The 18,901-nt window shown below is 38.2% G+C and overlaps 1 protein-coding gene across 1 annotated transcript; it reads right to left on the bottom strand.

Moving 5' to 3' along the window:
* Nucleotides 1-588: 588 nt before the first annotated feature.
* On the bottom strand, nucleotides 589-14,994 carry LOC110786140 (uncharacterized). Its single transcript, XM_021990676.2, has 8 exons — nucleotides 14,615-14,994; nucleotides 14,174-14,259; nucleotides 11,898-12,044; nucleotides 11,704-11,812; nucleotides 8,759-8,882; nucleotides 5,134-5,407; nucleotides 1,123-1,252; nucleotides 589-1,047 (listed from the first exon to the last, which is right to left on the bottom strand). Exons 1-7 carry the CDS (start codon nucleotides 14,748-14,750, stop codon nucleotides 1,145-1,147), a joined length of 984 nt encoding a protein of 327 aa, XP_021846368.1. The 5' UTR covers nucleotides 14,751-14,994; the 3' UTR covers nucleotides 589-1,047; nucleotides 1,123-1,144.
* Between the last annotated feature and the right edge of the window lie 3,907 nt (nucleotides 14,995-18,901).

The following is an 18,901-nucleotide window of genomic DNA, read 5'->3' as shown; positions in this document are numbered from 1 at the left end:
AACTTATATTTTATTACCTAAAAAAATTTAAAATTTGTTTTATACCACCTAAAAAATGGATAAATATATATAAATGTTATGTAGGGGACACAATAACAGTAATAATTCTTATATGTTCGATTCTTCCACGATTTCATGTATTTAACTCTTTTCTCTTTCCCAACTTCCTTATGTTCCATGAATTTACTTAATTTTTTACTATCATTAATTCACAAAATTGACAAAATATAATAGGAGTAAAGAGAGAAGGATGAAAGAGTTAAAAAAAATCACATAGAGAGTGTATAAAATTGGAGGAAAATTGAATTAGGTAGCCATATATAAAGTTTCATCTATTTTTTCGCTTTCAGGTGGTAAAAAACAAGATCTAATTTTTTTTAGGTGGTAAAATAAAAATTTTAATTTTTTTAGGTGATTAAATACAATTATTTTTGTAGGTGGTAAAAAATAATTTGTCCTAATATTTGCAGATAATATAAAACTTGTAATCCAACATAATGTTATAAACTGCGCAAGTGTTAGTTTTGTTTTGTTTTGATGCATGAGATAATCAATGCAACAAATAGCAACTAAGATATACAGAAGAGGAAGTGCAATAACTGAAGCATTTAACTGATTTTGATACTAGTACATGAAACTTAGGGCAAATCTTGAGTATCTACTCAAGTAGTTTCCCTTGTTTTTGGCTAGAAAAATCCAACTTATACGATACGAGTTGTTACACATTGACAATAGAATAAATGTACATCTACAAGGAACAGTTAGCATCAATTCATCACCAAAAAATGGGAAACAAGAGAACACCCTACACTTTCAATCTCACACAGAAGCCCCAAAGATGAGCCAGTTAAGTTTTATGAAGATATGACATTACGGTTTACAGGATACTCATCTATGAAATACATCGCACTTTCATGTGATGACAAAGTAATAGTAGCATATTGGTAACTTGGTATGTGCATGGAATCAGACTATACCTGTACAAAAACAATAAAGCAGGTGGCAACCATCACCAAAGTTTGCTCGCGTATAGGATCACTCGACCCCCTGTGACCAAACAAATTAAATGTCAAGCTTTGAAGCGCACTTCTACGGCCAAATAATATTCTGATTCAACATTACCTGCTTCTCCAGCAAATTAGTTTTACAGAAGCCCTAGTGATTTAAGCTGTTGCACATGCTCTGATGGGAGAGGCGGGGGAGCCCAATCCGATCCCGAAATCTCACCATCTACATCCTCGACTACATATTCCTGTAAAACAATCACGACAGTTTTGAGGAAAAAAGGTTTTAATAAAAATAAAAATAAAAATAAAGACCTATAACAAAACAATGCTTCAATATGCATAAGGAAATAAGTCTACTACAAAGCAAGTTTAAAAGCAGAAGCTCTGTTCTACCATCCCATCAACCACCACAGCATGAGCCGAGAGTGGGATTGTGTGGTAGTTCCACTACCTTCCAAAATCCAAACCTTAGATCCCAATTTGCACAATGATTCCTTATGTGAACATATATGCTCTAATGGAAATTTGCACCTCATTCAGCCTCATGCTTTATGTCTATGCCTAGATTCCAACAAACTATAACCTTCACTGTGCCCATGTTGCCCATGTTCCTATTGGCCACTTATGAGTAGAAAGATTAATCTCACGCCATTTAATTGTCAAAGTTGTTCTTCTAAACAAAAGAAGCCACCCAGAGATATCTTGTCATTAATTCATTCCTACAATTCAGTTCATGTATTCAAAAATGGGGTACTAGTAAACATATCTCTACATACAATTATCCATCCACAAACTTACTTCATTATATATTGTCTGACACTTGAGACTTCATGCGGATGATTTATTTTTCTACTACAATCCTTTAACTTATTTCTTGTAGCTCCATCAAATGCTTGCCTCTCTTGAACAATCACAGTTTACATTAAATGTGGGTAGTTATGTCAAACTGCTTAGTTGAGCCAGCTTCCAAGGAATACAAGGGTACCTTAATTTGAGAGCATAAACCATAAACAACCATCACCATCACTCAAGTATGTGCCATCCATTTCCAAATACCTATAGAAACTCTTTCTTCACCCATTCACCATTTTAGGATTTAACTTTGAACACAGTCTCCTACTCCCCATAACCCATTTTAATTTTCATGTCTACCTTGCATAGTTGCACGTTTATCCTGTCAAGCAAATGCCAACACTTAGAATCTTTTTCTCAAATGTGTCTTCTCTTCACACAACTAATCTGGCTACAGCCCCTGGAAATGCAATAAATCTATTCACATAATATAAATATGTAAATACCCCAATAAGGGAAGATATCCCAAGTTTAACTTAAAAAGTTAAACCAAGAAGCGAAGGGATTCGGCTTGTTGAAAGCAGCATATGCTTCATAGGCATCCTAGAATCATAATAAACAAGCTCATTCCATAGCAAGCTCATTCCATAGCTGATGAGGAGCATCCACCATACATCTTGCTCAGGGTAGCCCTTGAGAAGAACCTCATAACAAGGTTTTGGAATCATCTCGCTGCTGCCTGCTGGAGAAGACTAATTTTGCAGTCTGTCCAAATATTACCCAGTTTACAAAGACCATAAGCCGCGGAGGTATGCACACCGAGAAGGCAAGGCAGACTTTTTGTCCTGAGGAGAAAGCTGGTCGAAGACAGAGAATCACAGCGGGGTCGGAGGTTTTTAAGACGGCGCAAGAAAAGGAGGAAACTAAAGAAAGTTAAGGAAGAAGGTGATGGAGGCGTGAGCGTGGAAGAGGTCAGAAGGGAGAAGAGAGGAGAGAGAGGTAGATTCGGATAGGAGGAAGAGGATGGAAATGACGGCGGATAGGAGGGAGGTAACGTGGTTGGCTGGAGAAGAGAGTGGAGTTTGTATATGGAGTGCTGAAGGAGGGAGTGTAATCACTAATCAGGGGGGCAGATCTGGAGTTGCTAGGGGATAAGGATATTAGCATTTTGTCTTAAAAGCCAAATAAGGAAATGGCACGACTATTATGATGTTCTTGTTTCAGGGAATGGTGCAACTATTTCTAATTTTATTACTTCCTCTATGTTAAGTATTAGCTTCACCCGGAAATAAAGGCAAAACGTAACATGTTAGAATCAAGTTGAGGAATTGAGATAGTACGGAGTAGAATCCTGTGACTGAAAATCTGAAATACCCAAATGCCTCAGCTTAGATTGAGGAATTGAGATATTCTAGGCGGGATACAAGTATTATGATTTAAGAAAGGATTTTTTAAGATAACATTATGAAAAATTAAGACAATGGCCTTATTTGGCAATTAGCTAATGGCTTAGTTTTAGTTTACCAGCTTAGTTAAGCTTAGCTGTACAATGATTTTTGGTAAATCAACAGTAGAGAAAATGAACTACTTTCTAGTTTTAGGCTGAAAAGTGGCCACTAAGCTACCCAATATTCGGTTCAAAAGTCAACTTCTCAGCCAATCAGAAATCCGTATTTGGATTGTTAGACTTTGACCAAATCAGTTGCTAATAGCCAAACTCCAGTCGAGAAGCTGACCAAAAGCCCTTTGCCAAACAAACACAATAATCAGAATGCAACAAGGTTTCAAACGGTTTCAAAATATAGAGTTTCAATAATCAGAATCATCTTTGTCACCCACTAGGCCACACCAATGAAGCATATATCATTATCTCTACTCAATCATCTTTGACTTCATCCCTATTTTATGCTTCAGTTCTCTTATAAACTTGAATCTACATCTAACCATAGACGTCAATACCAGAGCTAAAGGACCATACTAAGGAAAATTTAGGAAATCACTACTGGTCTTGACTCCTAAACATCATTACAGACTCTTCCAATAATTTAAACAAAAAAATGATCTAATTAAAAAACAATATTCACCCTCCACCCAGGCACGAGTTACCATCAGGGCGTCAACTAAAACAGCATCAGGGAAATTACACTACCTAATAAAGTTGCATTACCCACTCACATTTGTCACAATTTGGAACTAACCAATATTTCTTCTTGCCACAATGGATTACACTAACAGCACATTTGAAAGACCGTAACAAATTATAGAACTGGTAACTCAAAGTAAATCTAATGCGTAAAGTCAACTACTTGCAATTGTCCACCATTCATTGGCTCTTCAAATCCTTACACACTCCTACTTCCAAGAGTCCCAACCCACCAAAAATAACGAATAAAGAAGAAGGCTAAGAAATACAGAAAGAGAACTACAAAAATGAAAGAGTAAAAATATAGTAGCACAGGATACAAAATGAAAAACAGCTTTTCGATTACCGCAATAGAAAAAAAAATAGCTTTGAGATTTGCACAACAACTACTTTAAACCATTTTAGCACTGGTAAGTAGGGGTGGACACGAACTGTCCGTGAACAGTTCGGAATCGGTTCGATAAAAGTTCGGCACGAGCTCGATTCGTTTGTAAATGAACCAAGCTTGAGCTTATATTTATGGTTCGATAAATAAACGAACCAAACTCAAACTCAATGGTGTTCGGCTCGAAAGCTCACAAGCTCGTTAATTTAAGAATAATAATGCATATATATGAGATTTTTATATATCGTTTAATACCATTATCCAAACTATCAATTAAATGACAAATAAGGGATAATATTTTACATAACTTGTCCAAGTAAAATACTAATATAATGTTAGATTAAGAAGATTATTAGTAATATTATAGTACCTGTTGGTAGAATATGGTTTATCGAATCAAGGCCCGAACAAGCTCGAAACTCGGCTCGAACTCGAAGAATTCTTATCAAGCCTGGCTCGATAAGGATTTTAAAGCTCGAGGTAAGTTCGAGCTCGAGTTCGAACTCGGGAAAAAATAACCAAACCAAGCCAAGCCTATTAGAGTTCGGCTCGGTTCGGCTCGTGTCCACCCCTACTGGTAAGTATGGTAACAATCAAACTAACTCTAAAAGTTAATTTGCAACCTCTTCCGGGAATTCTTGGTGAGTGATAGCACAAGACTCCATACAAGAAAGCTTACAAGGATAACACGGATCCAGTGAAAATAATCAATGCATAATAGATGGATATTCAAGTTGCTGCAGCATCAAAATAAAATGGTTCGTCATTAAATGCATATGCATCACTGATTTGACAAGGAGATTTACCTTTGTTAGCATCCTTTTAGCAAGAATGTGATAGTGTCGTTGCCAAATTCGTTGACCAACCATAGTGGCCACAAGTACACTGTAGAATATCCCAATCACAGTGAATAATCCCAGTACAACCAGAGCCATTATAAACAATAATGGTAATCCGGCTTCTCCAGCACCTCCCAAACAACTCCCACATTCACCAACTGAACCGGCACAACCTTCACAGCAAGCAGTACAGTCGGTCCAAATACAAAGCGTACCAGGTAAGTGGCAGTCTGCGCATAGCCTACAAAATGAAACAGATATTAACTGAAAGTTCAACAAGAAAGTAAAACCTTACCCAATCAACCATAAACATCCTACTCAAGTCAAGGCACTAGCTTAAAAGGAAATATACATGCGCATCATAAAAAGAATAAAGTTATTAAAATGCATACTATTAGCATCAATAGATGAAATTACAATGTAAAAAACCACATCCAGTAGCTATCCCACAAAATATTTAAGAATGACATTGACTAGTAGGCAAAAGCTGCTATTTACAGTATGCAGAAACCAACTAAAGTAGGCTGTATCAGTGGCGTATCTGAATCCTTCACTAGTTGCACGGGTGAGATTTCTCTTTAAAGATGAAGACCATTTAGTGACAGTTTGGGTCCCCATTTTTCAGCTTTTCGTGTTTAAGACTATTGTACATGGACCTTCAATCTCCCATATGCTGTATCAGTGTATAATTTAATCCCAACCAGGAGAAAGCATTTAGAATCTAAAGGTGTGTGGCGTAGTAACTTGTAATGTTATGTTTAGTGGTATGACCTAGACTAAGTTAGAGAAAAAAAACTACTCCATGCTAGCTAGTACCAATAGTTAGAGACCTTAGAGTTCAATGCTGGAATTCTCTGATGTTACAGGTACCAATGTTTTTATCAACAGGACTTGCTGTCCACATTTTTAATCAATATACACTTTGGTACGTTCTATTCACCTGATTTTCACTTATCTGGACATATTAAAAACTTTAAACTTATTTTAGTTATAAATTGAACTTGGGTTAACTGGATTTATTAACCCTCATCTGAACTTATTAGTCCGGAAATAAGTTGACCAAAACAGGGTCTTCCACTTTTATTGAACTCAACTCAAGGCAATCCCCACCCCCCTCCCTCCACCCACCCACACACACACAAACATAGCAGTTTCTTCAAGAAGAATGCATTTGTGGAGGGGCACACATATTCTGGATGTGTTCCTTTTGTGGCTAATGAGATGGACGATGATCTCCATTCTCCAAAGAGAGCATACAGTTCCTTTCTAAAGAGAACTTTAAGAAGGCCTATGACATAGTACTTTGGAATTTTAGGCATCTGGGTTATGCATCTGGGTAGAGAACATGCATTAGCTTCCTCTCCACCTCACTTTTCACAATGTTGGTCAACGGAGTCCTAGCCGTAAGAGGTGGTTTTAGGCATCTCGGGGTATAACTGTATAAGGCAAGGTGACCCCTTGATCCTTTCCCATTTGGGATTGATGTTTCAAGTAGGACTGGTGTTTAGAGGTATGGAGCTAGGAAGAGGAGTCACAGACATTTCGTGTGGGAAGGTAGGTGTAGTATTGTACTCCCTCCGTTTCTTTTTGTTTGTTACGTTTGGACTTTTGCACATTTATTAACGCATAATAAAGATTCTTTTTCTTTTTTATTAAAAAATAAACCCAAGTAAAACCTCAATCCACTAATATTTATAACAACCAATAAGATTGTTTTATTTATCAAAATGAACCAATAATGGAAAAGCACAAAGATTGCTAACTTAACATACTTGGGAAATTGCAAAGATATTTAATGAGTTGAAAAAATTGGACCAATTAAAATTAAAAGATGGCACAAAAAATGATAGTATAATAAGTTTATAAAAGGAAAGATTCTCTCACGTAACAAACTTTGTGAAACACCCTAAAAGGAATACGTAACAAACAAAAAGAAACGGAGGGAGTAGTAGTTTCTCAATCTCAGTTTGTTAATTGGTGATGATGAATCTTTGGAAAGTGGATTCGACCATCTTATGGGTTCTCCTCTCAAGTCTTAGTAAAAGAAATTATCCAAGTCTAGTGTACTCTTTGTTGGTTGGTTGTGTGAAAATACTAGATGTTCCACTTAAAAGGAGTTCCATGGAAGTTGGGTAGCTTACCAACTTGTTTTGCATCCTTGTATCCTATGTTACTTCGACACCTTGGTTGACCGGGATGACGGGTGTCGACACGACATGGCACTCGACATGACACTTTACAAGTGTCCGTGGAAGTGACGACACCCGTGTCAAAAAAAATCCGAAATCAAGTGTCCAGATCGGAGGAGTTTTTTTTTCAATTTTTGGCATCCAAGACGAAGGTGAAGCATCATCAGTGAATAAGTTAGTCTTATCATATATTACCCAGATAAAAAAGCTCTAAGGTAAAATAAAAAGATAGAAAGTTAGGTTAACACACTGTCCTCCTCTTCCTTTTCTTTTTACATATTAACTAACATGGGGTAGGAATTTCTCCGGCACTTTATATGATAGTCGTCGTGTCTAAAGAACTAGTCAAAGACACTCCATTGACCGTGTCGCCGTGTCTGCAAAATTTTGGTTGGAGTGTCAGATCGGACATGACCCTTAAATCTGTGTCTGAGCAACATAGCTTGTATCTCTATATGTTTAACAGACTCCTAAGACAGTTATGTTTCTTCATTTGTCATTCTTTCTACAGCACCAGCGAGAGTGCTAATTTGCAGCCTTTCTTTATTTCTACTTTTATTGAGATTTGGCAAGTCTGAGATTTTTTAAGTCAGGAGAAAGCCAAGTGTTTTGCTAGTTTTGAGCAGCTCAAATTAGCAATACAATATGCAGAGTTCCAACCGAAAGAGGCTGTCTGTGTGCGCATCTTGTGTTTTTCAATTGGAGAGACGGAAAACCAACTGTCCTTGCATTTTCTGATCTTACCTTTTAATGTTGTCGGAACTATCCCACCCACTGGGTTGGCTCATTTGCAAGTCCAACATGTGAGTTTGGGAGACACAAAAGGTATATAATATGTTGTGCCTGCTTTATTTTTTTATAGTTTTCTGGGTAGTAGCATTTTCCAAGAATACATGTCTTTTTCAAATCTTTATGCTATAGGTGTTGTTTATGTTTTAACTTCTCCTTAACCTCATGCAGTCATGCTCACAGGGCTTGTACTAAAGTGCCTATTTCACTGAGTTATACACTTGCACGTGATGAGAGCTCGTTTATATTCACTATTTCAATGGTTTTTCAGTCCCCCTCCTTGTGTTTTCTCTTTTCCTTCATAAATGGAGATTTCTTTGTCCAAAACAAAGTAACAAATGACAGGATAGTGGAAAAAAAAACATGATATTTGCCCATCCGAACTCCTACTCCCAGTGCTAATAACTGCGAATCTGTGATCAAGGGTCAAATCATAACAAGTGTTTGGAAGTACAAAAGGAACAACTACTTTCTTAAAGCAGGATTCTAATTTTGTATGTCCATACGTAGTATAAGTTTTTCTAAACGATTTGATGTCAAAATTAGCAAACTTTGACCTCTGATACCAATTTAAGATAATATGTATGGAATAAATAAGAAAATAAAAGTCATACCCGGGATGGCAGCAACAAAGGCAAAGCTCTCTACAAGGTTGAGCCAGATCATTCCGCACCCTTCTGTCATAACAAGTGATGAAACAACCCGACAAACCAAGCAAAGCAAAAAACAATAATGCGCCTGAAATCAATCAATGGCGATATGAGCAGAACATATTGTACATGTTTATGGCGCAAAAAAGAAAAATGCAAACAGAAAGTAGACTCCAACATATGAAAACCAGAGAACTTGCACCTACATTGATTAAAAAGAGTTAAAGAAACGGAAACATAATTTCTGAGATGGAGGCATCCACACTGATTATGTGGTAAAGAAGTAAAGAGCATAAATTTTAGGAAAAATTAACATTATTAATCCCAACTAGGTATTTTTCCGGAATAATCCTAACTATGTGGTTCCTCTTCTTTAAACAGTCCAGGTGAACAGGCAACCTTTAAAACCGGTTGCCAGATTTTACCTCCTTTCTTCTTCCTTCAGTAAATGCTTACTCCATTTCCCTTCTCAACTACAACTTTCTTGATCTCTTTGTATTAACTCCATGACCCTCCATGAATGAACTCCCTCCTCTGCCATTGTTTTTTCTTGTAACAGGCAGACTAAATTACAAACCATAAACAAAAGTACTACTAGCAAAAGCACGAACTAAATTGCTTGAAATAACATCAGGCATTAAAACATGGGAGTTGGAGCATAGTTTTTTTTTTTCCTTGCAGGGGTACCAAATCTCTTCGAAAAGGCTGGATGGATGACGCTTTTGAGCCAATATTGTTCCTGCAAAAACAAGAGTTTTTAAGGAATTCAATTCCTTATCCCACCAAAAACACCAATTGAACAAATATCATACTTGTTCGCTCTCGCCGGTGAAAAGTTCTCCACTTCTCCCCATAAGTTCATTGCTCAATTCAACTAATCACATCGAACACTTCCCCCTTTTATGTCTCTTCTAACCCTTCCTTAATTAAGCTTGACAAGATGAAGACTCATGGAAGACCCAAGTTTGACCCCAATCGGACCCTCGAGATTCTCCGCCACCCAACCGACGCCCAACAAGTCGTCGCTGATATGCAAAACGCTGCTTCAAACGGCAGAAAGATGATCCTGGTGGGCGGACTAGTTGGCGAGATCTTCTTTTGTGCGGTGCCTTTCTCCCCTGCCATTGTTCTCGTCGTTGTCCTCTTATCTATATGTTGCTGAAACTTTAGTCACTCTCTCTTCAATTCAATTGTTGCTGAAACTTTAGTCTCTCTCTTCAATTCAATAATAATTTGTAAGATTAAGGCAGAAGAATGAAGGAGAAGGCAGAAAAAATAGAGAAGGAAGAGAAGGAAAGAAAAAATAGAAAAGGAGAAGAAAAGAGAGCTTCAATGAGAAGGAAGAAGCCTTAACAACGAAGAAGAAGAAGAACAAGGGAGTGGGACCACAATTGATGAAGGTTACCGGCATTAAGGGGTTCTAAAATTACTAAGACTGTTTAAAGAAGGGGAACCACATAGTTAGGATTATTCCGGAATAATACCTAGTTGGGATTAATATTGGAAGACCACCCATAGTTGGGATTAATAATGTTAATTTATCCTAAATTTTAATTAACTAAAGAGATAGAAATGCAGTAGCTTGTAAAGGAAAGGATCCTCACTGCATGTCTGCATATAAACATACTTATAAAGGGCTACCAGGAGGAGACTGCACAACATTCTTGAGCTATTGGGCATTTGAGATATATGAAGGAAAAACCTCAAGCCACTCCTTGTTCACACTGATTACGGACAAACCCACACACATTAATCAAGGTATAGTCCTCGGCAAGTTAACTAAGTGACAGTGAAATAGCAGAGAAGAGCACTGGATAGGATCAACCCTGACTTTGATTTTCTGAAGCGGTATGGACGTATGGTGAGGAGAAGAATTACGTTGGAGAAGAGATGTTGCCTATGAGATTGAAGTTCATGTTCACCGAAAAGCAAGATTCAATTATGGGGTGTAGAATTGCAACTGATCTTTCTGAAAAGTTGAAATCAGCTCCACGTAAATATTCAGGTGGCAAGACCTAGGCTAGGCTATTCAAGTTTTAAGGAGATAGGGCAAGGAGCATCATGCAGAGACCGCACTAAATTGCTAAAGCCAGGAGTGCAAGGCCCAGATAAGTGATATAACCTAAAATCCAGATAAAACCCCTCGAGGAAAGAGGAAATAGAAAAGACAGAAGCACCGTATGGAATATGAAAAGAATAAATAACAGTAAGTAGAATGATTAACCAATTACCTAATACTAACAAAGTAATAAGTCACTACTTCAGATTTGTGCTGGTTAACTATTGGCTTGGTTTTTCTTCCTTTCTTCCTACAAACAAGTGAAGCAAAATACAAAGAACCCTTGATATGGGACAATGAATCCTCTAAAACAATTACCCTTAGATTCGTTTGAACTAGAGGTGATCAAAGGGCGGGTTAGGGTTGCCTTTTGCCACATAAAAAAGGGGCTTGCTTCGGTCCAAGATATGATCTAACTTTGGGACGGAGTTTTAAGCCCAAAACTATTTCAGGCCGGTCCAGTCGGACTTTCCATGCTATTTCAGATATTACTTTCCACCATCGACTGCAACTAATAAATCATCCTTGATCCCACCAAAGTAGCATATTATTGGCCAACTTTTTGTTCAGTAACTCTAAAACATTGTGTTCCAACAATATAGACAATGATTATTCAAACATACAACTAAAACACTTTTTGAGGCCGTCTACATGCACATTAAGAGTCTCCAACAATTGTCACCTTTTTTACCAAAGACATTAATCACCAATCATCTTAAAACTTAAAAGTCTATCAAAGAAAATAAGCGCACATGCGTACAACCTTCCACGGAATAAATATAACATTTCATCCAATTGGCATATTAAATAACAGTTAGGGCTACAATAACTATGATTCCAGAAACTTTACCACAAATGTAGAAGAAGCTGAAGTGTTTATCAAATCCCCAATAAATCTGAAGCCAAAAATCTTGATAGCCATCAACCATATAGACTAGATATGCCAATGAAGTAATCACCTGGAGAAAACCATTGTAGTTAAGAACATATTCATACTAATTTTCTGAAAATAAAGGAAACAGATGCACCAAGTAGGCAACATACAAGCTGAACAGCTAGAAATATAAACAAAATATCTCTCGTCACAAAAAAACGGAATTTCAAGGTCCGCCATTTTCGGTCAGCAAGAGCATGAACCCTCAGATGATAGGGAACCTTGCAGGTAGTGCAATGCGCAAAAGCAAATCCTTCCTGCACACAACAAATGTATACAATATAAGATGGGAAAGTACAATAATCATGAGATAACATTAACATGTACACTAAAAACTCCAAGGTTTATCTCAGTATTTGGTACACTGAAAAATAATCCCATTACCCCGACCGCGATTTCGCCGATTCGCCTCAAATCCAAGGTTCCAAGGAGCATTTTTTTTGCATACACCTGGAACCGGTCCTGCACAATCCATCAGCGGCCAGGACTATGCAAGCGTGAAACCATGGCCACCATTTGGTGTTGCTAAGTGCTAACAGATTCTGGCAGACCCATGCCGTATTTTCTAACAAGTTAACAGAAATTCTATCCCTGTATATAGAAAACCCCCCAACCCCCACCCCACTCAATATTGCATATTTTCATGTATATCATTTATCTATTTTTTGGTGTTAGCACCCGGTTCACCCTTAGGGCTAATTCGGATTCGGGGCGAGTTCTGGGTGGTTAGGTTTCAGTCCCCTCCCAATTGTTGTTGCGGGGGATCGAACACGGATTCTCCCTACCAAGTTCAGCCCCAATCACCACTGAACCAACAAGCAATTGGTATGCATATCATTTATACTTATACTAGCATCTTTTGAACACAAAACAATCATTATAATTATAATATTCCGAGGGAGTCGATACCCAAAAAACGTCCAAAATTGATCATTTAAAATTCTAACTCCTCTATTCCAAGTCAAACATATAAACTGCATTTGTAGATTTGCACTTTCATTTGGAGATTCCAGGTGAGTCAAATAACAACTACAGTCGACTATAGTTCCCACATTGTTCTCATGGTCTATCAACATGGTGAATGTTCTCATATTATACATGAATATCTGTGAAAATTAACCATGGATTGTTGCTCCAAAATTAACCCAATAAGTTTAAGAATACTTCATAACTTCCCTCGAAAGTTTTGGAACCAAAGCGCCCAGTTTCCATACAACATCAAAAAACCTAAGCCAAAGAACCCACTACAACTCTAGCTAATGCTTACTAACAACAGGCATTCACAGCTAAATTTTGTGAAGACAAATTGTACATATATGGCATACTATAACTTATAACACCTTAGTTTTAAAAGGCGCGCTTTTATGCGCTTAAAGCCCAGAAGCTCAGAAGCTCAGAAGCTCACAACAAAACGCTTCTTCCAGCCGAAGCCTAGCGACATACAAGAAGTGCGCGCTTCCTAGAGCTTCGGTGCTTCTGCGCTTCCTAGCGCTTTTGCGCTTCTTGTAGTCTGGGCAAATCAGACCCTTCTTTTTTATAAAAAATAGAGCCACGTGACTCTAATCTTCTTTTTTAAAATATCACGTGATTTCTTTTTTTTGAAAAGCGAATATTTGGGAAGTTTTTGAAAACTCTAGTGCAATTTTCTCCCGTAGCCGGATTTCTCTAGCCTTCTCGCCGAATTTCTCCCGTCGGATTCTGAATTTTTCTTTCGTGGTTTTGATTTCTCTTTTTTTTCATATTTTCTTTCCATATTTTCTCCATATTTTCTGAACTTTTGAAAATTTATTATTTCTTTCCGGGTGCGCTTCGCCTACGAAAAGCGTGCGCTTTCGCTTTGTGCTTAAGCTCCAAGGCCTTTTGCGCTCAAAAGGTCTTGCGCGCACAAGGTGTACAAAAAATTTATTGTACACCAAGATAACTTTTATGCAGTTTTTTGTAACTTTAACCTATTTTTCTGTAACTTTTATATTATAAAATTAAAAAGTTGATAGATAAATATTTTAAAGGGTTAAATGATTAATTTATACATTATTAGTGATTTTGAAGAAATAATTTTTATTCAAATGAAAAAATTTATCATTAAAAAATAGATAACTTTTACATATATAAATGTAACTTTTAATCATTTTGAGTCAACTTTTACTCCGGTGTACAATATTTATTGTACACCCATTATAAATAAGAATTTGTGTTTTGCGCTTCAGTGCGCTTCGCGCTTTTTAAAACTAAGTATAACACTAATGGTGGTGACATTCATGATATAATACTTATAAAGACAAACAAACAAACAAACAAACAAACAAGGGTGGACTTAAACAAAGTTCAATGCAGTAATGTAAACACAAATGAAATTTCCGAGGGAAGGCCTCCTATCAAGAAATACCTTCACAGCTCGCCATTGATCCAAGCACTCTCGGTGTACATATTTTGATGTACCCTTGCACTTACATGGAGCAATAAAGTCTCTACCTGAGAAACGTCCAAGCAATTCAGACCAAAATTACTCAAGCAAATCAACTACGGAGTAAAACTATAAACTTTATATGTAACAATCAAGATCATATGACCAATTTCTCATGTTTTCAACAAACAACTTCTAAAATGCAAGCAGAAATGGAATGCACGCCTTTTCTAAGAACAGCTAATCAATTCAACATACAAACGGGACAAACAAGTTCCAATTTTCAGATCAACAATCAAAATATTGTACAAGATTAATGAAGGTCAAATTAGGACAATTCGAATGATGATGATGATAAAACTAATTGATCAAGTACAATAAGAAGAAGAAACCCTAGAAGAAGGAATATATAGAGAAAGAGACCGTCAGTTTCAAGACAGATACGGCATTGAAATTGTTCAGAAGGACCGGCTTCAATGTCGATTGCAGCCGTTGGGATAATGGGAGATGGCGGTGACATTATCAGAGGAGCTGTATCCTCATCCGCGATTCCCGCCATTGTTGGGCTTTTCTTTCTCTCTCTTCCGTAAACTGTGTTTGTTTTTCTACTCCGATGAAAATGAACTGAAAATAATTGGATTCAACAACCCGATCAGTTGTTCGAAAATCGCAAATGGTGTGTTGCTTAACGCAAGTCTACGCCGTTGGCGGAATACGATACGACTCCAACCTCGTCACCTACTTGGTGAGTTGATTCCAGTGACTGTTTTAGACGTCAACACGTACCAACTCTGACCCAACCGGAATTACTCGATTCACGTCTAAATTCCGTATTGTTCGGGACCCCTGTGGCCCTGTGGTATCACTTTTTACAAAAATTATCAAAATACCCCTCATAAGATAAATCACTGAAATACCCTCAGACACAAACCCCCTAATGGGATCAGATATTAATTTCGGGGCTCATATCTTAGCCTTCTGCAGGCCCATGATTTCATATCCCTACACTTGCTCATATTTACTAATAATGCCTTCCGGTATTACTATAAATATGTATCACATAATCATTACTCAGGTATGCAATTATTCCCACACTGACTCTCTCACTACTTTCTCTCTCTACAAGAACTGACTTGAGCGTCGGAGAGGGTTTTCTCGGGAACCCCCGAGCCAGTTTACGTTTGCCCTTTTTGTAGGAAAAACAACAGCCGAGTGGAGTAAAACACCAGCCTGGTTGACGAGGCTTCCCCTATTTTCACACTTAGGTAGTGTTCTCTTCACCTGAATTTCACTTATCTTATCTAATCTTATTGGCCCTGAACTTATCTTATTTTATCTTATCTTATCTTATTGACCCTTATCTTATCTTATCTTATCTTATCTTATTAACCCTTATCTTATCTTATCTTATCTTATCTTATTGACCATTATCTTATCTTATCTTATCTTATTGACTCTTATCTTATCTTATCTTATTGAAACTTATAGTATTACCTTATGTAATATTTACCTCACCTTATCTTATCTTATCTTATCTTATCTTATCTTATTGGCCATGAACTTATCTTATCTTATCTTATTGACCCTGAACTTATCTTATTTTATCTTATCTTATCTTATGGGCCTGAACTTATCTTATCTTATCTTATTGGCCCTTATTTTATATTATTTTATCTTATCTTATCTTATCTTATCAGACCTGAAATAAGTGAAAATAAGGTGAAGAGAACAGAGCCTTAGCAATTTCTTCGTAGAAACAGTTGGCGCCGTATGTGGGGAAGTCAACTACAAGCCATAGTTAACACTCGACGAACCAGACCACACTCCTCCTCTCATCGATCAGAGTCTCATCCCAATTACATGTTAATGACTACTACGCGGAACGGAGATGATCACGATGGTGATCAGGAGCATGGGAACCAACAACCCGATGTCGAAGGTCACCTTGAGAACTTGGTCACCAGAAAGGATCTGGAGCATTTGGTTGCTCAAGTCAATGAGGCTATCCACAATCTCCAAGGAATGGGAGAGGGACCTTCAAGGAAACAGCCAAACCACCCTATCAGCTCAAGGGTGAGCACAGCATCTTATACCATCCACAGGGCACAGCCTCGGAGTGTGATGGACATGCTAGGTGACAGGGGTGGGGCACAGCCTCGTCCTCACCAACCAAGGGCCAGTCAAGATGCATGTCGGGTAATTGAAGAGCGACAACTGCACAGAGGAGACCTTGATGCTCGAGACCTCTTGCACAGGAGGCGCCTCGAACAAGCCAGAGAAGCCATCAGGAATGATAGGATCACCCGAAGTCTACCCCCCACTAGTGCTAAGACTACTGCCTCCGCACAAGACCACCCCACTCCTTCAAAGCAAGTCGAACCGATCGAGGTCAGCTCCCGAAGGACATCTCTCAGGAGGCCCCTCACCTTCTCCCACAAGGAGACGTTACTCACCCCCTAGCCGGGCTAGAGGCCATTCCCCCAAGACAAGGGTTTCACTCCCCGATCAACAGCCAGGGGCTCATTCATCCTCTCATCGCCCTAGGCATCGCTCACCCTCAAGAATAGGAAGGAGCCCTCCACGCCGTGAGCGAACATACTCGCATCTCCCAGATAGTAGAGGTATGTAGGGGAATACAATTAAACATAATAACATGTGCGAAAACAATCCCCAAAGTCAGGAAGCATGTATAAAGCACAGATTAAGCATACTTACATTTGAAGCGTGTTTTCCACAATAATCTGTCAACGAACACGAACTTAGAACTCCACTTGTCGTTCCTCTACTTGGTTCACCGACACGATCAGATCCGTCTTGATTATCGTAGCTTAGACAATCGATCAAGATAGTTTGCTTTTGGGAAGAACTCACTTTGGAGGCACAGAGAGAATTAGGGTTCTCTAAGTCTCTAAGGTTTTAGTATGTGTGAATTGTGTTGTTGGAAAATCGGGTTAGAAGGTTATTAACATAACCTTGCCAACCGGCCAAGCCACAAGGGCCAAGACCGGCCAGCAAGCCCGCGCAACACACACGAGCACATAGCGTGCTGGGCCGTGGGCCGCGCGCAACTGTTGTTGTGTCGTTGCTTTGGCCCCCGCGCACACTCGCGCAGTTTCTCGGCCATGGGCCAGCGCTGCCGTGTGATTTGCCTTGCTTGCGTGCCGAGCGCCAATGGGCCTTGAGTGCCTCGCGCACTCGGCTCGTGAGCCGCTCTTCGTATTCGCGACTTAATATCGTTCCGGATATTATTTATCGTTTCGTATACGACGAATCACCGTCGTACGATACGGTTTATTTGTTTCGCCTAGCTTACGAATATTCGCGATACGATATACGATTCCGATGCAAGGTCGTATCGTATAATACGTTTTCCAACTAATTCCCGAAAAGCTATTAAATGAATTTCCGATTCATTTAATCCGGTGATCTGTTACGTGTCATTGGTGTGACCTTGTAGGTTCAGTCAAGAGTAAGCTGTGAGTTTAATATTCATTAGAACTCAATGATCGGAAGCATTGCTCCAGCTAGCTGTTCCGATCACTTGATCTCACTAAATTAATTGTTCGCAATTAATCTGAACCTTGGTATTAGACTTAATGCACCTTGGGTGAAGGACATATTTCCTTCAGTCTCCCACTTGTCATTCAGACAAGTGTGCATTCACATTCCTTTGTCACTTAGTGTTACTTACTGAACATAAGGTAAGATCCAAGCCATCCTTATTAGGTCCAGAAGTGTTTCTCGGATTACAGAGCTCAACTGTTAAACTTTTACAGAAGGTTAAGCCTTAACCATTCTGAGCACGACCATGCATTTTACAGTGTCTAACTCTCCGAGAGGCCTTGTTACACAACAACACCATATCCTATCAAAGATAGGAGGACAATCCATTCTTGCAATCTATGAACACTCACTTTGATTCATAGTACGCCCAATAATTGCTTTTATAGCCTCCTTTTACGGTGCGGCGTTTAGCTAGCATCAAAGCGAACTAATTCTCAAACGAGCAGACATAATCGCTCATGTTCTGAGGAACGGTTATAATCACCATTAATGAGAACTACATATGACATGACTTTAATCTCTTAAAGTGTTCTCATGGTCAATCCGATACAAGATCTAATAAGTATCTATGCAAAAGATTCTGACATCGAGTCACTCTAGTTCAAGAAACAGAACTAAAAAATCTACTTGCAATCTAATCTTCATTAGTCATTGGTCGTCCACCTTTCAATTACCTGGATTAGGGATCCTTTTGTGATTTCAATATTCAAGTTCACTTATGGGTGTTTCTTTGTCGAAGAATCCATCTTGACATCCCATTTGAATGTTTTGAATCACATGGACTTATCATTTAATACTAAACCAAAATTAAATGAATATGAAATATAATTTCATAAATGATAAATGTTTAAACCAAATGCTTACCAATTTGTGGGCCTCTAACCCAAAATCAAGCATTTAATGTTTTACAGATATATGCCTTTCACCTAATACTTAAAAAATTCATGGAACTCAAACTTGATTCCATATCTGCATATGAATGTTGTGTATCATTCAATGCAGAGGTTTAGTTTATCATACTTTGCTATCCTTAGCATCTTTTCTATTGAAAGCCTTTCGATGTAAGATGAAAAGATCTTTGAATATGTTTCTAGAATGATCTAGTCTTTCGTTTCTGTTTAGAATGATAATCATATCTAAAATAGA

The sequence above is a fragment of the Spinacia oleracea genome, chromosome 3 (assembly GCF_020520425.1).
Source record: "Spinacia oleracea cultivar Varoflay chromosome 3, BTI_SOV_V1, whole genome shotgun sequence".
In the NCBI taxonomy this organism is placed as follows: Eukaryota; Viridiplantae; Streptophyta; class Magnoliopsida; order Caryophyllales; family Amaranthaceae; genus Spinacia; species Spinacia oleracea.
This window is presented reverse-complemented; position numbering and strand designations above follow the sequence as displayed.